The 21,314-nt window shown below is 33.0% G+C and overlaps 1 protein-coding gene and 1 long non-coding RNA gene across 4 annotated transcripts in view; one reads left to right on the plus strand and one right to left on the minus strand.

Annotated features, from left to right (window-relative positions):
* The window catches only part of LOC119634755, a 76,599-nt gene that overhangs the window by 31,989 nt on the left and 23,296 nt on the right, over window positions 1-21,314 (minus strand). Inside the window, exon 2 of the long non-coding RNA XR_005246977.1 lies at window positions 7,711-7,822. This is a non-coding gene — a long non-coding RNA (uncharacterized LOC119634755). The remainder of the gene's footprint in view (window positions 1-7,710; window positions 7,823-21,314) is intronic.
* Window positions 5,369-20,317, plus strand: LOC119634746 (probable serine/threonine-protein kinase dyrk2). 3 transcript variants are annotated; one of them, XM_038029092.1, is made up of 6 exons: window positions 5,369-5,436; window positions 6,012-6,159; window positions 13,108-13,316; window positions 17,397-17,613; window positions 17,677-17,907; window positions 17,976-20,317. In XM_038029092.1, exons 2-6 carry the CDS (start codon window positions 6,120-6,122, stop codon window positions 19,871-19,873), a joined length of 2,595 nt encoding a protein of 864 aa, XP_037885020.1. In that variant the 5' UTR covers window positions 5,369-5,436; window positions 6,012-6,119; the 3' UTR covers window positions 19,874-20,317. The 3 variants fall into 3 exon arrangements, with proteins under 3 accessions (XP_037885020.1, XP_037885022.1, XP_037885021.1); XM_038029094.1 differs by having other exon boundaries at window positions 13,108-13,307; XM_038029093.1 differs by lacking the exon at window positions 5,369-5,436 and adding an exon at window positions 5,933-5,952.

Here is a 21,314-nt window from a genome sequence, read left to right on the forward strand (position 1 = left end):
TTTTGATTCCTGGGCGGACGCATTTCTTTTCTGACTCGCCATGTAAAGGCTTACTTTAAAAAGCTCGTTATATGAACAAAGTTGAGTGTTTCTAGTATTTCTTGATAAAAGAATGTAGTAAATGAATTTGAAAAATTTTTATTTTGAATCTATTTTTTGAACTTCTCTGGCATTTCATCAGTCTTAAAGGAAAAAAAAAAAAAAAGATAAATATGAAAAGCAAATTTACTGTGCTTTAAAGTTTGGTAACATTGACCTTGATATTTCGCATCCCTTATTTTATATGGATCGTTATGGAAAAGAAGCTTCCTTCCATATGTCAATATTTCGTGACTTATGACTTAAGTACACATGAAAGAAAAATCGAAGCTCTTTACAAAAGCGCCAACAAAGTTACATATACTAAGTTGGAGCGGAAAGCCTTTCCGTTTTTATATCCCACACCCAAGGATAAGGAGATATATAAATTTTATCAAGACGTTTGCATCCACCAGAACATCCCATATACCGTACGCCGTGCTCTGATAGAACTCAATTTTTTCGTCTCCGTATAGATCGTCAAACTCATTGGAATTCTAAGATTAAAATTCTTTCCATCCGCCTGAGTGGCCGAGTAGGCAAGAGTCTCGACTAGCAACTCAATGGTCGTGGGTTCAAATCTCAAGTGCGGTAGAGTTTTTAATAAAGCCGAAAGCCTTAGATGCTAGTGCTCTAAGACTTTTTAGTCTTAGAATTTATTCTCTGTCTAAATTTATAATAATAATAATAATAATAATAATAAAATTCTTTCCGTTTTGCTCTTATGTATTTTTGTCTATAAATCTTTAAGATAAACTATGTATCTAAGGAAACGTCATATAAAAGTCAAAAATGAAAAAATTTTTACTACTATTTTTACTAACTACGTTACGTGTTACTCAGTGATTCTTTGAGTTTATGATTGTTTGCACACACCCAGCAAGTAAGTACCCTTTCAGTTCTAAGTGTGACATCAATGTGAATTGAAGCGGGTAACCCGTGTTAGGTAATGTCATGTGCTTGTGCATTTGTTTGAACTTCTTCAACTTTTAGATAATAATAAAATACAAAATGTACTTAAGATATTTATCAGCGAACGATTGGCAATCCTTTTTGTGCAAAGGCAAGATAGTTTCATGATTGAAAATGTCATTACAAATCTTCGTTTGATATGGAGGATTGTTCAATTGGTTGGTGTTTGAACAATTAAAATAAATCATAGCCTTGTAGTTTAACAAATATTTGGTAGCGTTATTGCTAGAGAAGCTCATTACAGTAAGTAAATCAGTAAAATTTTTTTTTCGCATATTTTAAAGGGGAACGCTTTTCATGTATTTATGCAAGAAACTTTTTCAAATGTAATATTTTCATTTAAATACGTTTAGCGTTTTGTTTCGTCATTTCAACGGATATTAAATAATCGAAAAAGTATTAAGCCTCCACAGGATCGAAACGAAGATAATTTATTGATTTATTTGATGTTTACTTTTACGCATTGAAATGTCATACTAAGTGAAGTTAGTTCGTTTTATTCGCAGGCTTAACATTTTTTAGACAATCTTCTATTTAACAATAACTCGGAAATGCACCAACGCAATGTGGTTTATGGTGCTGACTAAGGCAGGCTGGCAGGCAGGCAGGCAGGCAGCTTGACATAACATTAATGACTATTTCTGGTATTTACGTAGTCATCGCTGTCGCTGCTGCTGTTGCTGCTGTCGCTTGCTTTGCTGTTGTTGTTATTGCTGTAAAATCCTCAAACACATTAACACTACGAAAAAAAAAAAAAAATATTGCCGTTCGCTGTTTTTAAATAAACAACATTCTCAATGATTTTCCAACACTTCTCAGCCATTTATATAGGAAAAAAAAAGAAGGAAAAAAAAAAATTGAAGTCTCACTAGACGTACTTCGAGCCTCTATACAAAGTTAAGCAAACAACAAATTTGCCATGAGGTAGTCACAGATAGATGACGACAAATGCGGGTGTGTACGAATTCCCACACTGGCAATAAAATAGGTAAGTATTGTGTGTGTGTGTGTGTATGTGTGTGTATATGTTTATTCAAAATAGCTAACATTCCCAGCGACATAGGTTCATATCATCATAAGTATTATATGTGCGCTAGAAATCCGTATAGCTAGCAAGCTGGAAGTTAAGAGACATAAAAACACACTCACCTACTTTGATCTTAGTAGCTAACTTCAGCTTAGCAATATTGTGGCGGCTTTTCACACAAGTGACATACTCTGTCTGTCTGTCTTATGTGTATTCACATTCGAGATGTGCAGAGTAATTTTCATGAGAAATGCATAATGCACTATGCACCATACCGTAATGCAGGCATACGTATGACGATGTTGTAAAAGTAAATAAATAGCTTTTTGAAAAATTTTGAAGATGCCTCAACGCATCGTGGTGCCGGCAGACAAAAGTGTACTTTTTTTCTTTTTTTTTGTTTTCTTCTTTTTTGTTATTTGACCCAAAACTTTTGTTCATTCGTTTCTCATAAAGCACGAATACATTTGTTGAGATCACTTGTTGTTTTCATGTTATGCCGTATAGTTGAGCTAGCTGCTGGGCAAATAGTATGCGCTATAATACTTGTGCACACTTAAGACATTTTCTACGGCCTCTAGGATGCTTGTTTGTTTGCTTGCTTGCTTGTCTCTTGGTTGCTGTATTTGGTTGCTTAGTTTACTTAGTTTAGTTAGCGTATGACGGTGTGGTGTAGTCTCTGCATTATGCGGTTAAAATGTGTCGCTATTTCACGTTTCTTATCTATTTGTCTAAACCACATATACATAAACTACAGCACGGACAGCAGCAGCATAACTTGCAAGGAGACAAACAGACAGACAGACAGACGGACGGACAGACAGACAGATAGACAGACAGACAGACAGAAACAGGCAGGCCAACCAAGAAAAACAAGCTCTTAACCAAAAATAAAACATAATCGGCATTGTTATGGCATAACCAGCCCTGTTTTTTTTTTTTTTTTTTTATATACTTTTGTTATGGTTGTTGTTGTTTGTTATAATGGTGTTGGTGTTATTAAAACAGATGATGATGTAATTTTGGCAAATACTTCTCAATTTCTCTCCTCACTCTGTTCACACTTTACTTTAGTGCTTTAGGGAGCGAGCACACAACACAATTCTTAAGAAAACTTGCTGCTAACTATTATTGTAAACGACTCTCGATTATGCTCGATCTCTCGTTTGTGTGCTATTTGTGGGTGAGATTTATATATTCAGTCAATCGTACTTGACTGGTTATTATCAAATGTTTGTGTGGCCTTTTTCTATATTGTTGTTGGGCTCATCTTCGGATAATCGCAAATATATATTGAGTATACAGTGCAACGTGATTGCATAAAAAGAGAGTAAAAAAAAAAAGAAAAATTATTGTGACATTTTTGTCCTTATGATATTTTTACATATCCTCTAGATATATATATATATATATGTATAATCTGCTCAATATTATAAGAAGTAGTTTTCCGTGTTTTGGACTGTCATATCGTTTCAAAGAACTTCTGAATAAATGCCTTCTTGTTTGCGGGCTGATTAAACTGGAATCCGTTATAGAGTTTTTATTGTCTTTACTTCTGATCGTTGTCTCTTGCTTGGATTATAATGAAAATCTGTTAAAACTTCTATATCTTAAGTATTCTGGGCTTTTGTATAAGCGAATCATGACTGGATCCGCTTAACCGATTCAAGAGCATTCGATTCAGTTTTCTGAAATTGAAAATCAAACTCCGCAACGCCAAGGGCATATGGGGGTTATGATGCGTTAGCCCCCTCACAGTTTCGGCTCTGTAAAAATCACAGAGTGTTCCTAGTGGAACACCTATTGTTCAGGGCGTATACGCGATGAAAAAAACGTATATTTTTTCAAGATATTTTTAATGGGGTTTTTTTATTTCTCTGAAACGCTTGTCTAGATCTTCTTAACGGGATTAATATATTGTAAAAGATATTTTCGTTTCTTTGCTTCTTTCTTCCTCTTCCACAAGACCAAGTATTCTGAGGACACACTAAGCTTTCTTGTGGAACCCATATCCAACGTTCAACTTTTCTCAGGTTTTCCAAAACACGAAAAGCTTATCATTACGAGTTCACTCGTTGCGAGGAAGACTAAAGCCACGTGGCGACACTTGTATGAGCCGCACTCCAAAGGGTCAGTCAGTTTTGCTTATTTGCATAATGCAAAGTGTGGTCCGCTTTTCTTTGAGAAACGATTTTCTTCTTTGATATAATTAAAGATCCAGATGTATTACTGTAAGTGTGATGGTTACTTGGCTTTAAGTTTCACAAATGATTTTACCAACTATCTTTTACAATTTCTATAATATTTCTTTTTTTATTATTTTTTAAGAATAAAACATCAGAAGCAACTAAAATAGAGGTGACAACATAACCTCAAAAGATGCAAACAAGGAAGAAGAGTCTCATTACGTTAAGTTGCCCTTTAAGCTTTTCTTTAAGGGAATTCGAAACAATGTTTCTGGAAGTAAGTGGAGATCTTTCATAACTAAAATGAAATTCATTTGAAGGAAAGAAGTGAAAAGAAATGAAAAATCTTCACATTCTAATGTTTAGCAGAGTATTATGTGCAGATGCCTTAAGTTAGCATTGCGAAAGTTAGAAGTAATAAATAAGAATAAGTGAAATTGAGATGAATGTATCGTGTAAGCTTTCTTTATATGCATTGTTGAAAAAATTAAAAAATTTCGTTTATAATTCTTTGTAATAGAAATACATTTTCTCAGTGTAAGAACGAACATCTAAAGTTTGTAAGTAACATTCATGCATTCAAGCCAACTACATAAGTATTCGTAACAAAGAGTAATAAAATATGGAAATAAGCAGACGTTTCGAGATCTTATGTCGTATGCAAATGGAAAATACTCGCAGTAGAGCAGCAGCAACACCTTGTTCATATAAATTTATGCTAGTGCGGCGCGTACATGTGATTGTATTATTTTACGACAAATCGTCTTTGCTAAATACATATAACCTCATATAATATGGAAGACGACTATGGGCGATGATGCGACTGCCTTTGCCTCCCCGAAGACATGTTATGCATGTTGTGCATGCTGTGCATGTATGCAGCGAACACACACACATTTGTAATTTTATATATACTTGTTATAAGTTATGCTGCTGCTATACTTCTTAGTATTTGTATTAATCATGACGATGATGGCGATGATGATGATTATAATGATGATAATGATGATAATGATGATAATGATGATGATGATGATGATGTCTTCTCCATAATAATAATGATGAAGATGATGGGCTTTAGTGGTTTTCCTTTCGCTTTCAAAAGTTCATTTCGCTTCGACAACGTTAACCAACAAGTTGTGTATCGCGCATCGTTGTGCGTCTGCAACGCGGGTAAAGAGTTTTACGGTTTAATTTTTCTTATGTTTTTGTGGTCTAACTTCTAACTAAAAAAAAAAAAAAAAAAAAAAGAAGAAAACTTGCTTAGCGCTAAGCCAAAGCGTATCGCTGAACATTCTAAGCAGATTTTCCATTTTAACTTTATTACTTTTTTCCTTTGTGGTGGTTGTGTCTTTTAGTGCTCTGTTGCTCTATGCTCTATGTATTTACGCTACACATGTATACGCAATAATTTCCATTTAAGAAAAAAACAAAAAAAACATTTTTTTTTTTGGTTGAATTTCCACACGAGTGCATAAGTAATACTTGAGAATTTGTTTTTTTTTTTTTATTTATTTTTTTTTGTTGCAATATTATGTGATTGAAGCAAAAATCTTATTGAACATAAATAAAACAAAACGCATGTAAGAAGAAGAGGAAGAGCAAATAAACAAATAAAAAACAAGAAAAGAGAATATTTTCGTTGTTAAGGAAAAAAAAAAAAAAAAAAGGAAAAAATTATTTTGTATTGTGCGTAGCTAGCTGCTCCAAGAAAGTGTGCTTTAACTATGTGTGTTATTCTCTTTCAGTTAACATTTTCATAACTTGGATTATATTTATATTGATTGGATTACCCTTTCATAAAACATTGGATAACGCTAAAGCAACTGGGATTACTTTCGTGAATTACTGTCATCATGATTGCAATTAAATTATCTAATTGCGTATATTTTTGTGGTAAGTGATGCACTAACGAAATCAATAAATAATAAGTGAAGTTAGAATTTTAGGAATTTTATACCGATCACTCAAGGATGAGGTATATATTAATTTTGTCAAAACGTTTGTATCGCCCAGAAGGAAACATCCGGGAGACCCCTCCCCCCCTCTCCACAAATTCTTGACCAGTATCAAATTCTAAATGGATTTAAGCATGTCCGTCTGTCCCTCTATGTAATGTCTGCTGTATATATGCTTCTGGCCACAAAAATGAAGCAACATTGGAAGTTCTTGCAACCAGTTTAATATTGAGAAGGAGTCAAATCGGTCAAAGGACATGCCCACAGCGCCACGTAAACTGAGACCACTTTTGTTTTTCAATACGAATAAGAAATTAGTTTTTCGCTCATTCCTCTTAAACTATAGCAGCTAAATGTGTAAAAATTTTAACGCATGTTCTATAGGCGATGCTATGGTACTTGTAGAGAAATTGAAAAAATTGATTACGCCTACCAATGCTAATACTTTTATAACGCGCAGAAACGAACTTCAGACACTCCATAAAGTATATAAATTCTCGGCCAGTTTCAAATTTGGAATGCACCTAAACATGTCCGTCTGTCCATCTGCCTTTTCAGACAGCTATGTCATATTTGTGACAAACGGGTTCCCATTAGCGAAAATGAAGAGATCGCCTACAAATTATCAAAAAAAATTTGAAAGTGGCCTAAATTTTTCCAATGACACGCCTACAATGTCCACATCCTTATACGGCAAAAACTTTTATTTCAAAAATGGGAAAAACCAGCCGGGCCCACTCATACTATAGAGTACGAAAATTTCGTTCTTTTAGTTTTTTTTTTCGTTTTCAGAACAACGTTGATGGGTATAAAAGATTCGTTCACGACGGAGTAAAATTTTCTTACTTGTTTCCCTTAAATATATATTGTTTTCATTATGACTACGCACTGCATATATATCAATTTACGTTAGAGGGGAACGTAGGCGGGGCTCTTGCAAAGGTCGCAGTAAAGGCTTAATAATCTCTGATTTTTTAGGTGGTCACGAACACTTAGATTATCGATGAACAATGCTGCATGCCATTGTTATTCTACTGACTTGTTCGGGGCTATCATTTTGACGTCATCCATGACTTTTCACAAAATTTTTAGTCCTTTTCTTGAAATGAAGACAAATTTGTCAAGAGTGCCTGACAAAGTTATTGGCTAAATTGGAATATTTGGAGAGGAGAGACTGACTTTAACTATTTGTAAAATATAACTCGCCTTTCGGATGATCCAGTATTTTGTTCTTTTTCTTAAAGAAACCGGAAAATTGGATTCCTTGAAAGTATAAAAAAAGTAAAATTTCCCTATTGAACTGAGGAGATGTACTAATTTTCTTTTAGGAGCTAACTTCTAAATCAATTGATTGATTCTACGTCTAGGATAAGGTTAAAGCTTGAAAAATTTCGACGCAAAATTTGAAAATGGATTTCGCAAAAATGCGAAAATTAAAAACAAACTTGTATTTATGACTGTGATTAAAAGATGAGAGTATATTGCTTACCGTAACACTTGCATATCGCATGTTTCTCTGATTCAAGTTCAATTCGACTTAGCCACATTCTGTTGGCCTATATGCCCGCCGGCCTATTTTTAAGCCATCTGTTATTGAGATCCTGAAATTTGAAGAGAAAATTGAAAATTAGTATATAAGCTACTGCTTGACAGTCATAGATCAAGTGTAAAAAGAGCGCAAGACGTCTACAACTGCTGGGAATATCAAGCTACTATTCTTTATATTTGTATATACAGATATTGATAAAATTTTTCCTATGTAATGTTAAGTATTTTCTAACCATAGTCTCTGTAGGAAATAGCTCGTAAGCCCTTCAAAAAATCTCTGTTATATACAAAAAACATTAACTTGCTATCCTTAAGGAGATTTAAAAATGCGAGAATGACTGACACGCCCATTAAAAATAATAATTCTTAATACATTGACTTGGACTTTCGACGCCATAGACACAATTTTTATAGGAATATCCATGACCAAAAAAAAATATTATTGAAAAATGTTAATGAGATTTATAAATCTTTTAATATTCATTTATAAAATAAAAATTTTCAAAATAAAGATTAAAAGGCAAATTAAAAGTTCGACTTGATATACTTGTTAAGCCTAGCTTTTGATAAACATTTCGCAAAGCAATCAGTAAATGTTTATACTTTCATGCAATGCTCTTAGTAGATATTTGCGGCCAATTTGAAGCAACTGCTTGCATAACTAGTAACTCTGAATTTTTTCAAATTTTCTTAATAATTTTGGATTTGCGTTCATTTTTGCCGTATCATGCAAAACAAGTTTTACTTAGACTCGACCATTTACTTTGCCACCTAGAATCCCCTATAGAAGTGACTTCAGTCAGTCACGCGACAATTTCAAACATACTGCGCAGCTTTATTTCTTATCATAGCTGCTTTTTAAGGAATAATATCGCCTCGCTTTATGAGTAATGAAAAGATTTATTCATATACGGCATCGTACGTACGAAAACAAAGCATAAATGTCTGGAACAAAAGCAGTAGAACTTTTCGGAAAGACTAATGAGCCGGACTTTTTTCAAAAATTTATTTAAAAAAAAAGTAATAAAATTGATTTGAATTGCTATCCTTTTTAACGGTCTCGAAAATCGTTTAGTGAAGTGAAGCTGATGTAACTACAAGGAGAAAAGACTGCACGACGAAGGGTTTCTTTACAAAATTTTTATTCTCGAGATCAAATTTTCCACCGCGATTTTCGAATATCTTACGAACCCGATTTGGACATATCTACGCTACCAAGTTTTTTCTCTCAAACGTTTCCCCGAAAATATAAATTGTTTGCTTCGTGACCGCGTTATTTGTACGCAGAAATATGTAGAATTCTTACGTATCGTTTAATCGCATATTTTTCAACAATGAGTTTTTGGCCTTTGTATTAGGCTTACGCTACGTACGAGCAGTCACAATAAATTCGTATAAAAATGTAAAGAATCTTTACGACAAAAATTCCAAATAAAATCCTTTCGCTATTTTAATGGGCATAGAAACGATTCAAAAACATATTGCTTGTCGGGAATTAAAGACAACACAAGAGACATCGAATAAATTTTTCCATTACTTGCTACTTCAAAGAGCTTAAAGAATGATTGTTTACATGGCGTAGAGTAACGGCAATCTTAGGTGAAAAGTGCCCGCCCACTATGCATGATATGTCCTGCTTAAGAATATCAACAGTTATATATACTTTCAAGCGATTGCCGTCAGAGAATAAGCAAAATGTAGTGCATAGCTCCTTGAACCGATTCAAAGAATTCATAGACGATAAAGTAAAACGCAATTAAAGGAATTTAACATTGGGTTGGGAGGAAAACCGACTAGCATCTGCAAAAAAAATATAATGAAATGATTTCTCGGCACGAAAATATTGGGCTCCATGCTGTTCAACCAATAGAAGGAATGCGTGCAATTAAGAGGTTGAAAGGTTTTACCTTTGCCTACTGACAATATTTTGCTTTCTTATGATTATTATTTATTTCAATCGACAGAGTACTATGTCGCTTGCCTGAACCAAAGCATATTTCAATGAAAAATGACAAAAACGTAAATAGTTGTGGATAGATATGGGAAATAAGTACTAAGGGCAGAAAGGATGAAAGGAAAAAATAATGCAAATCTTTACATAAGTAATTAATTTGAAAACAAAAAAACGCTGAAGCAATCCTAAGGAAAATGTGAATTTGCAAGGAGAATATATCAAAGGTATATTAAAAATATCCTATGATAAATCGGTGATTTTTGTACATTGATAGATATGATTGGAAATGATCGAAAAAATAGTGAGGTTAGGTATCTTTTAGTCTTAAAGTAATTAAAAAGAAATCCTATCGTATATAAGAAGTTTTACGTTCTTTTTTTTTGTTTTCTCTCTCAATTTTGTTGGTAATTCTATACGTGTACAAGATTGCATAATTTAACCACTTATGTGTATCATAAGTAGCTAAAGGTTGAAGACATTAAGATTTTTAAAAAAAGAAAAAAATTATTACATATTTTTTTTTCAAATGCACCGCAAAGCAAAAAAAAAAGTCAATTAAATGTTAATTTAGTTAGTATTATATTTTGCCACACTTATCAAGCACCGAGCAGACTTGCGGTTTATTGTAATGTGAGATGATTATCATTATCAGCAATATGATGAAATTGCAAAAAAAAAAAAAACAAAAAAAAGTTTATTCGGCTTGTTTTTGCTTTGCCTTTGTTAGCGGTTTTTTCATTCATTCATTCATTCATTCATTCATTTTGCATTATTTGCACTTTTCTAGTTCAAGACATATTTGATTTTTTCAATAAGTTGTTGTTGCAGTAAACCCACGTCCTGTGTTACGTAACATTAAAGTTATTAATCAATATTAGAAAGAAAAAAATGTTTTGAAGTGTTTTGGAATGAATCTCAAGTGTTAAGCTTTCTAGGTCAACATCTTTTGGGAGCTTAATTACATGGATTGCATGATGACGTCCTGAACGTTTTCCCAATTATGCTCAGATGAAGATTGTTCCCATGACTTACCATTATACTCACGCCAAGCCCATGCATATGTTATGTAAGCTTGTCCATGCTAAGCGGAATAGTTGTTCCTGCATAGCATTAATGTCTACTTTTTCTCTTAATGTTCTAGTGACTACGTATTTATATAATTTTTTTAGTTGAGATTTTAAATAGAGCTATAACATCCGTTTACTTGCTATTCTGTTTGTCACTGCCGAAATAGAAAAATTTTTGGATGCATATTTTGCTTTTCAACTTGCCTTAGGTGTGAACATACATTAGACAGACTTAGACTTCAGGGATAACAGCTCTTCAGGGTCTTTTGACAAATCTAACATAACTTGGCGGCGTGGCGCAAATCCATCTGCAGTCTCTATCTCACTTTCTTTCCAATGCTTGAGAAAATGCTTGACTTTCGTTTTTTTGATCCTTTAGAATATAAAAGTTGTGTTTGAGTAGTCGATGTCCTATTCCTTCACTATCGAAGAACGATTCCAATAATTGTATAGTCAACGAAAGTAACGAAATATTCACACGCTGATTACTTCAGCATTTGTCTCTATAAATTAATGGCATTTAGTTTTTCAAAGAAAACTTTTTTTTTTTTTTTTTACACTCTTAACGTAATCGCTTACCATTAACGTATGCAAACTTATGATTACCGTCATATTTTCGTTAATAAAAATTTAATGTTATGTAATTTATGTAAAATATTATTGCTATTTATCAAAAAAATTATTTTATGAGTAAATTTATACATAGGCGCGTGAAACTGATGCGTGCGCCTTAATGCATTAACATCATGCATAGTGAATTTTTTGTTTTTTTTTGTTTATATTTCTAACGCTTAAATTCTAGTTTGTAGTAAAGTTTTATAATTTTTGAAATATTACTAAACTGAAACTTGATTATATATCAAAGGATTAACATTTATATGGCTATACCCACATTACAGGGTGTGTGCAAGGTTTGCCGAATGTCTACAATGTGCGCGCAAATGCTGCGAGGTAAGATAAATATATACTTAGGCAAAGCGCGTAAGGGACTCGTTTGTTGACCTGAAAACTTTTCCCAGCTTTTACGAAGATCAATTAAATCGGTCAATGCAGAAAAAATATTATTATTCTAGACCTTTCTGAAGCTTTAGGTCTCGAGTTTTTGGGCTTTAAAATTTTCACTTTTAAAAATCTACTATTACTTAGCGAAATTTAAAAAAAACGTAATTTGCATTATATGAATTAGTATCATATATGATACCATATATGATATATTATAAATAAGTATATAAATATGAGTATAGATTGAAGCGATGTGTGTAAAACTATTGGAATTTTAAGATCAAAATAAGTATTATACTATATATCAGCCAGTAAGCAGTAGAAGAAAGAAACTAGCAAGAGATTCTGATTAAAAATTGGCTTAAAGGGTAATGCTGTACTGTACCGTTTTTATCATTTCTCAAAGCATAAATTTTTTGAGTTTGTAGTCCCAAAAATCTGTTAGTTAACATTATTGATAAACTTGTAAGTAATGATGTGTGTGAAAAGAGGTTTTTTCAGTCCCTGCTTAATATTCTCTCTCTTTAATTGAATATATTCGCATTTTTTCTCTTCTTTACTACCGACTGGCCATTTTTATGGTGCATACACTGGATGGTTATTCTTTTCAAAACATTAAAAAGATCTTTTTATTCAAACAGAAATGAAATTCTGAACTGAAATTTTGTAAATAAAACCGAGATAATCATCCCTAACGTGCTGTTGAAAGGATGGAGATTATCACTGATACACATACATATAAAATAATTAAATATTATTGCAGAAAAGAAAAATTGTTAAATAAATATTTCAATTGAACAACATGGGTTGTAATATAAAAGTAGAGGCGAATTTTTGTCTTTAGATATAAGATGAAAACTCGTTAAATAAAAAATTTCTCTTCATTCTACCTTTTTCCGATTTCCTACGATATAAATTTCCTTTCGATTCCTTTCCTTTGCATTCCAATATCGAAAGCATTTTTCTTTTGAACAACACCGCGCCCGACAACTTGCTTATCTACGAATCGTGTAAACCTCTTCACTTTTTATACCATAATTACGGTTATTAATTGACGGATGGACAGACTATTAAGCCTAGCAGTACCATTAAAGTGAAAAAAAAAAAAATTGCATCTAAAATGAGTTTTGAGTTTTGAGTACATTTATAGCATGTACGCGTAGAAAAGATCACTTAAATAATTCTATTATTGATCATAAAAAAATAGTTGATAGATATTAATGTAAAATCGATGTACCTTTGTTTTATTCTCATTGCATTTATTTATATTTGATATTTTCTCATTTTGCCTTTTGTGTCTTGTCTCTTTCGGTAGCGATCATCGTTTTAACGATAGCCGCAATAACATTAGGACAACAAGAGTCATTCTTACGTAAACCATGGCCACAATACAGTCTGCATAATATGCCAAAAACACAATTCACATGTCACGACAAAATACTTGGAGGTTATTATGCAGATCCGGAGGCTCAATGTCAAATGTTTCATGTATGCGTTAAAGTTGCTGGAGTTGGGGTAAGCTATGTATGTACAAATTAACATAAGTGCGCATAAAATAAAAAAAAAATAAAAAAGTTAAAACATTTTTATTGCATTTAAATTCAGTTTAGGTCGAATCGCTTAATACCCATCAATATATTTAATTAGTTGTTTTTTTTTTTTTTTTTTTGAAATACTTCTCATTACCTTCTTCTTTCATAATCATATCTATCTATAAATCCTATCCTATATGTTTGTTGCCTCATTTGAAGTGATTGCCTATTGAAAGTGATTCCTATTCATCACGTATTGAGCAAATGTTTGAATGTAGTTGTTAAAAAAAAAAAAAAAAAAAAAAAACTTGAACTTTGCATTTATTTAGCTTTCGATTATTTTGAAAGCGCGCAGACAAATAAAACGCATTTACTTGCGCCGATACACCAGGTTGTGCAACATTAGCATACAGTAATCAGGTTATTGGTTTTAAGCGTCTCACATACATATATAAGGGAAAGGGATGGCACAGCAACCATTTGTAAAAATGCTGTTAAGTGATTGTTAAATAGAAATAAAATGCATTTTTAAAATGCATATAAATCAGGTTAACTTTTAGTCATAATGTTAAAGGCAGTTAGGAAGGTAGTAAGTAAGATGCTGGCCACTTGAGTTTATGTTCTGATTTATTAATTTTTTTTTTTTTTTTTTTTTGCTTTACCGATTGTTAATAATAATTAAAATGCTTCTCAAGCCATTCACTATAAAGTGGTATCGACAGCAACAAGAAATATTATAAGCAGTGGCATAAATAAATGCTAGACTTACTTGCACTTCTTGCATATTGCGTTGAATAGATTTTGAATGTCACACATATTCGCTTCGTAAACGACAGCGTTGTACATATTGTAAAAAAGCTTGCGGAGTTTTCTTTGTTTTTTTTCTTTTTTTTTTTTTTCTCAAATCTTTTTCTATCTTTCTATCCTATCAAGCTGTGCTTCTGCTATTAAATGTTAAAGTTTGTTACCATATTATATACACAGATGTATACAGATGTGCAACTATGCAGAGATACTTTCATAGAATTGTATATATATATATATATATATATAGTATGAGTAGTAGAAATAGAGACAATAACGACAATCGTTGTCGCGGCTTAACTCACTCACAGCACAAACTCTGGGATTGTAATGCAGTAACAAATGCATGAAAACGTCTTCAATACATGCGCAGCATTTGCGTGTTACTGCGGTTTTCAAGAGTTTCAAGTTTTTTTTTTCTTTTGTTCGTTCAATTCAAACAATCGAAGACGTCTGTAAACTGACCTTTAAAGCTACGTCTTACCGCATAAATGTTTTATAAAAAAAAATAAAAATAAAAAAAAAGTAAAAAAATTAAAACGAATGCCTGCAACAAGGACGGACATTTTGACGTTGTATTGAAATTATCTTTATATTCAAACATATCGTAAATAAAGTCTCTTAACCACACACACATATATATATATAAGCAAAATTCCGTACATCGTATCGCAGCAATATTTTGTCGTTTAATGTTCTTTATTCGGTTTATTCGGTTTAAGATTTTTTTCCATTGCATTGTCAGCTATTATTGAGAACAAAATAAATTGTAACGTTTCGCTGTGTTCTTGGCTTTTTTTTTTTTTTTTTTTGCTTCATTTGTTTGTTTTGTGTCCGCTTAAATTATTATTATTATTATTATTATTATTTAAAAATCTTTCGTTAAACTCTGCGCTGCTGTTTAATGGACTGTTTATCTTGTTGAGTTGTTCTCTTGTTTCATTTGTTTATCTAGTTTCGCGATTTAACTTATAATTAAGAATAAATGCTATACGGTAGGTGATAACCAAAAAAAAAAAAGGAAAAAAAAAACAAGAATCTTTAGCTCACTCGCTCTTTCTATCTCTCTCTCTCACACACTCCCGGTTTATTGCTTATTTATAATTGCAATTATTGTCGTGTTGTTCGCGTTATTGCCGCCGTTTTCATTGATTCATATACGAAATATCACAGTTCAGTGACGATGATTACATTTTAATGATGGTTCCGGTTTATTTGCCCTGTCGTTGTTTTACTTTGAATAATTTATAACTATCGTTCATTTTAACTCAATTAATTTAAAAATTATTGCAATTGTATTATTTAGCAAGAGATTTTTTAATTGATTATAACTTTTTGCCTTTAATGAATGAAAATCAAAAAAAATAAAAATTTAATTAAGTTTTTAGCATTTAACACAATATTGCGACAAGTCATGAATTGTTTTTGACAAGTCCAAACTTGATTAGAGCAAGTCACGTTTTCTTTCAAATTGTTTTCCTCTTTCTTGTTCTTCTTTTTTTTTTTTTAATTAATTTCGTAATAACTTGTAGGAAACGATGACAGATTAGTTTGAAAAAGTTCTTCTATGATAGGCGTGTCAATTCGATTGAAGTGCTAGCTCCTTTTATGTCAAACGGTGAAGCAAATGATATTGATTGGCAGTGTTCATCGTAAAATGAAATCAAGAAAATCTGTTAAAACAGAGCGGCCCTGTGCTGATCAGGGAGGAGGATAATTTCTCTTTATTAGGTTAGGTTAACATTACGAAAACCCCAACAGGAACGCAATCAATTTATTGCGATTTTATGTAAGGACGTTGATCTTGATAGTGCGGCTTGCAAGTTGATTCCTGTGTTACTGGAGTGTAACTGTCTTTGGAAAGCAAAAATGGGCGAATCAATATTCAAGAAAATTTAATTAAAAGGTCCAAGTTATCTAAGGCTTGTAATGTGGTATTTTTCTACCTCTTAAAAGTGCGAGTCAGCTGAGAAGCGCCAGAGTCCATGTTACCAAAAAATTGATGGCGGAGAGTATCGCTCTTTTTCTACTTCGCCGATTAAAAAATCTTGCACTTTGAAGCTTCTCTCGAGTTTCCTTAAACTCATACGCGTTAGCCTTTCTATTTAGGATGACATCGTTTCTCTTTGCTCTCCTAGTCTCTCTCTTTCTTAATTCTTCTTAAAATCCTGCTGTGAGTGCGAGGGAAAAGACCATCCGGCAGGAATTGCACTGTGTCCCTCTCTCGCTGTAAGGCCGATGATTCATCTCTTTATAAGAACACAACTGAGACCATCGCGATTGTTTCCTTTTTTATCAGTTTCTTCCTATATACACAAAACAAAGACATGATACGCTATGATCTTCACCTTAGCACCTTAGAAGTTCCTAAAGTTTAGACGTATCTTCAATATATCGCCGATCGTTAGTATATATATCATATTGAAATTAAAATCAATAACTGCTAAGAACTTCAAGCTGTAATAGAATTCCTATTGCGAACAGCGTCGTAAGCAACACTGCGGTCAGACACAGAATAATTCTCCTTGCATTTCAATTTTTGCGACAATGAACAATCTAAGGACAAATGCGCTTACCGAAGGACGGATAGACGAAGTTAACTGACTTAGTTCAGAATTTTACAGAAATATATTTATGAGTACGAAGTGTAAACGGAAAAAGAAATTTAATCTGAATTCATCGTTCAGAAGAATACCAAGGAATAAACGTGAACTTGCAATTACAGATTTTCCTTAGGATATATAAATAAAATTAGGGACCGTAAGTGAAGACTTGGACTAAACCTTTCATCTTTTTTCTTCTTTTCGAAATCAAGCTCTCAAAATATTCGGATCTCTAATTATACAACGTTTTAGACCTAATAAACAAATAGCTCTTCTTTGAGGCAGTGGTTATTCGAAAACTCACTCTAAGCTGAATATATATTTTTTTCTAGCTTCGCTTTGTTCCTCCTTGTCATTGCCTGATTTTCTTTCTCATTATCAACACTATCTAAGAATTCTTCTTGTTGGCCTGTAGGAGGAGAAAGACATAACGCGATTAACTACAATTGATTTGAACTATAGACAGGGCTTCCCACCCTTATCCATAGTCTTCTTCCGATTTATAATTCTTATCCTAAATAATATAAATTGCTTAGCTATACGCCCTATAGCCGCCCCGTCGTTATAGACTTGATTCAACTATTAGAAAGGATGATTGGCTTCATTTGTTCCCTTTCGACTTGTATCCTTTCTTATCGGTTTGATTTATGTCGCTTTCGTTTTAGGTACAAGATTTTCGTTTTCTTTGTCCGAATGGTACCGCTTTCGATCAGGAAGCGCAAATATGTGCCAACTGGGGTGATGTCGATTGTGATCAATCTGTTTTATATTACGGTAGTGATAATTTTGATTTGTATCGTTTGGGTTCCGGGTATGAGAGTAAACGAGCTCCGGCTGCCGAAGAAGATGAATCTACTTTCCATTTGCAACGAGCCGAAAGTGGTACGAATTTTGTTCTTACTAAATAGATCGGAAATATCTTTCAAATATTATTTATAAATTCAGGCGATATAAGACGTTTCAATGAGAGGCGTATAGATCAAAAGTCACGACCTGATCAACCTCCCAACTATACCAAGCATTTTGAAAGCGTCACGCGTAATACAGTTAATCACATTGCAAATACAAATTACAAGGAGGGGGCAAAACGAAAATCCGAAACCACTAAGAAACCTATAGTAAGTTATTACACGCCTACCAGCACAACTACAGAACAACATTACGATGAATCAAAACGTAAGTTTTTTGTATTCATTTTTCGTATTTATTTTTTTTTTTAAACCTTTCGTTTTTTCGAATTACAGAGGATTTCGATGATTTCTTGAAAGGTTCGCATAGCTCCAATTTTTTCGTCAATCGTAATGGTGGGCATGAGGAGGATTACTTAGAGCATTCTAAAAAGTTGAAACCAAACGATTTTAGTGACTTCAATAAGAAATCTGAATCTACTACTATAGGTAAAAGTCGGGTATCGACAATTAAGATTAAACGACCACTTCAGCAGTCTTCAATTGACTTGAACTTGATTACCACTCCGACAAGCCCCAAACCAACTAAAAGGGTTACAATTCAAGCTTATTCGAATACGCCATCGAGTGCGACGATATCGACAACAACGTTTAAGCCATTCCAAAATAGTTTGAATAAAATCAATTTCGGTTCCAACGATTATGAAACACAAGCTAAAATTCAGCCCACCACTTATAATCCGAATCGTTTGAAGAGCACAACTATAAAATATAATGAGCTGAAGCGTGACAAGGCTGTTGCTTTAGACAGTTACCAAAACAAAGGCAATTACCAAAATAAACCCATTGGTGGCAATTCTAGGAAAGTGCAGAAATTCGAAGAAGCTTTGCAAAAATCTGAAGATTTCAATAATTTCAAAGAATTTTCCAGAGCTAAGCCGCAACAACCGCAACCATTCAAATCTCAAAAACCAATAAAGCCTTTGGATGATTCGATTAAAGCCGAACCCCAATATCAACGTATAAGAAGTCAAAGCGTTAGAGGCAATAATCAACAGCCGCCGGCACCGTTTAGTGCTCCTCAAAGACAATCGGCAAGCAAGACAGTAGATCCTAATAAAACGAAACTGGCGATAAACAATGATAGCAAACCTCGAGGATTCGCCAATCGTGGCAAGATAAACTTTAAAGCCAGTACTCAGTACGATTATTATGAAAATTATCGCACTACTACAAGTGATCAAAAGAAATTTTCCACTTTAGTGACCAAAGATAAATACACGCCGACCACCTTTAAACCGTTTAAGAAAACTGATGAGCGTAATTTCTATCAGGCTCCGCAAGCTATAAAACCACAAAATCTCGCTCACAAATCGACAAACACTTTGATCAAGACAAATATTGAACCTACCACGGCCAGCCCGTATTATAATCCTGATGAAGATGATGGCCAATATCATCCGGAGTTATATGAATTAGATTACAGTAGAAATCGTTTCAATTTGCAAAGGTCTACATCAACTACAGGTGGTATCGTAACCAGTACAACCCCGAGACCTTTCAGTACTTTCCAAAATCCTGCCATACATTTAAAAAGTCAACAGCATACATCGTTCCTAAAAGAACAAGAAGCTCTGTCGGATTTCAGTGATGAAGATGATCTTTTTAAAACGGCTCAGTCATTGAATTTTGGCGCGGCCAGTATTAATAAGCTACGTGCCGATATAATTAAAGCTGAGAAAACGTCACAACAATATAATTCACAATATAATCCTCATAATTCTTATTTTGCTAGTCCTAACACTACCACTACTACATCGGCTCCTAAGCACACAAGTACCACATTAAATTATTATACGCAGCCATCTATCTATTCCAGTACACAAACTTCTTTCAAGCCTAATGCATATGCAGCGGACAATTTTATTTTTACTAGCACAACCAGTATTCGACCTTCGACAATAGTGTATAGTAGTAGTAGCAGTACCAGTACAACTACAACTACACCACGTCCTCCACCAGCTTTCTACAAGAAAGGCGAAAAATCTACTAATGGAAAATCTTCGAAATCTTCGAAAGGACAAAGCAGTAAAAAGACATCGAAACGTCCGCCACACGCTGATGAAGACACTAGTTACGATTATGCTTATTACGATACGGATACTTTAAGTGAGTCACCGCAAGAATATCAAGATTATGAAATTGCAGAATTTGCTAGAACAAGAAAAAATTGAACACTATTCTAAAGCTAAATAAAGAGCAAAATAATGTCGCAGAGAGAGAGAGAGAGGGGGAGAGAGAGAGAGAGAGAGAAGGGAAAAATTATAGTAACTCCCTGCAAAAAGTCTAGATGTTTCTAAAAGATAACAACAACACTAATAACAATAACAACAACAACAACACGAACAACAACAGTAAAATGACTTAATCCGATACTTAAGATAATTTTATGCAACAGTAACTAGCCTTCATGATCATTAAACTGATGATGATGATACACACACACATACATTTTTAATGGCTTAAGCAATCATTGTTTTCCGTTTCCGGTGCCACATTTATAAATAATCTTGCAATACAAAATTTTCACAGTTTCTTATTCATTTCATTCTCTACGCTATACTATTCTACTTTATATTTGCGCGTAATCTTCTTTTCTTTTTTTTTTTTCTAGTTATTTAATGTGAAATTAATTTGTGTTTTATAGTCGTTAGACAATTTATTTAAAAAATAAACAAGAGAGACAAAAATAAATTTAAAAAAAAAAAAAAAAAACCTGTAATTTTCATATAATCATCATATTCTTAAGTTAAATTTATGAAAATCGCAATTAAAAAATTTTTACTATTTGAGTATTATGAACAACTTGAATGCACTTGTGAAATATATGCCTATGCTAGCGTATATGTGTGCTTCAGCTGTATTATCGAATATTTTTCCAAAATGTATTTTTAAATTTAAGATTTTATTGTAAATAAAAATTTTGAAATTTATTTTCTCCATTGCTTATTACACGTTGAGCAATGACGTAATGGTAGGGGAGATTTGAACTTTTCTGCCGCTTGTGTGTAGCATTAGGTACGCATGTACATATCTCTTAAGGTAAGCGATTTAATTGATGATAATAATAATTTTAATAAACGCAATAAATCTTTCATTTACTTACGTGTAGCGAAAAATGAAAAAGATTCGAACATAAACATAAATCTATCAATCAAAAATCCAATGAATTGCATAACAACTGCGATTGTTTTTATTTTTTTATTACTCACATGAAGTTTGCATCGCTTGTGATGGAGAATTAGTCAAGGGATAATTCTACTCTCGCAAAGGATTTTTCAATTTTGTTACATTTACTCTTTCAATTAAGTCGTCTTTGTAATAAAATGGCAAATTCTTCTTATCAATGTTGGTATTTTTTTCGTCTGAAGAAAGTCTTTAATGAAACTTCTGCTTTACTTAGTTTATCGCTAAATCAGCGGCCTATTAGTAGTGATTATCGCAGAACTTACAAACGATTGATGGCGTGGGATAAAAATTGTGTTCCACGTCTACATCTCTATACCTTGCCTATATGATGAAATTCTTTTTATAAGGGCAAAAAATTCACGCGATCGAAAGGTATAGTTGGAGGTTAAAAAAAATTATCATTTTTTTCCGAGGTTATCTTAGTTT

Source organism: Glossina fuscipes, unplaced genomic scaffold, assembly GCF_014805625.2.
Source record: "Glossina fuscipes isolate IAEA_lab_2018 unplaced genomic scaffold, Yale_Gfus_2 3, whole genome shotgun sequence".
Lineage (NCBI taxonomy): Eukaryota > Metazoa > Arthropoda > Insecta > Diptera > Glossinidae > Glossina > Glossina fuscipes.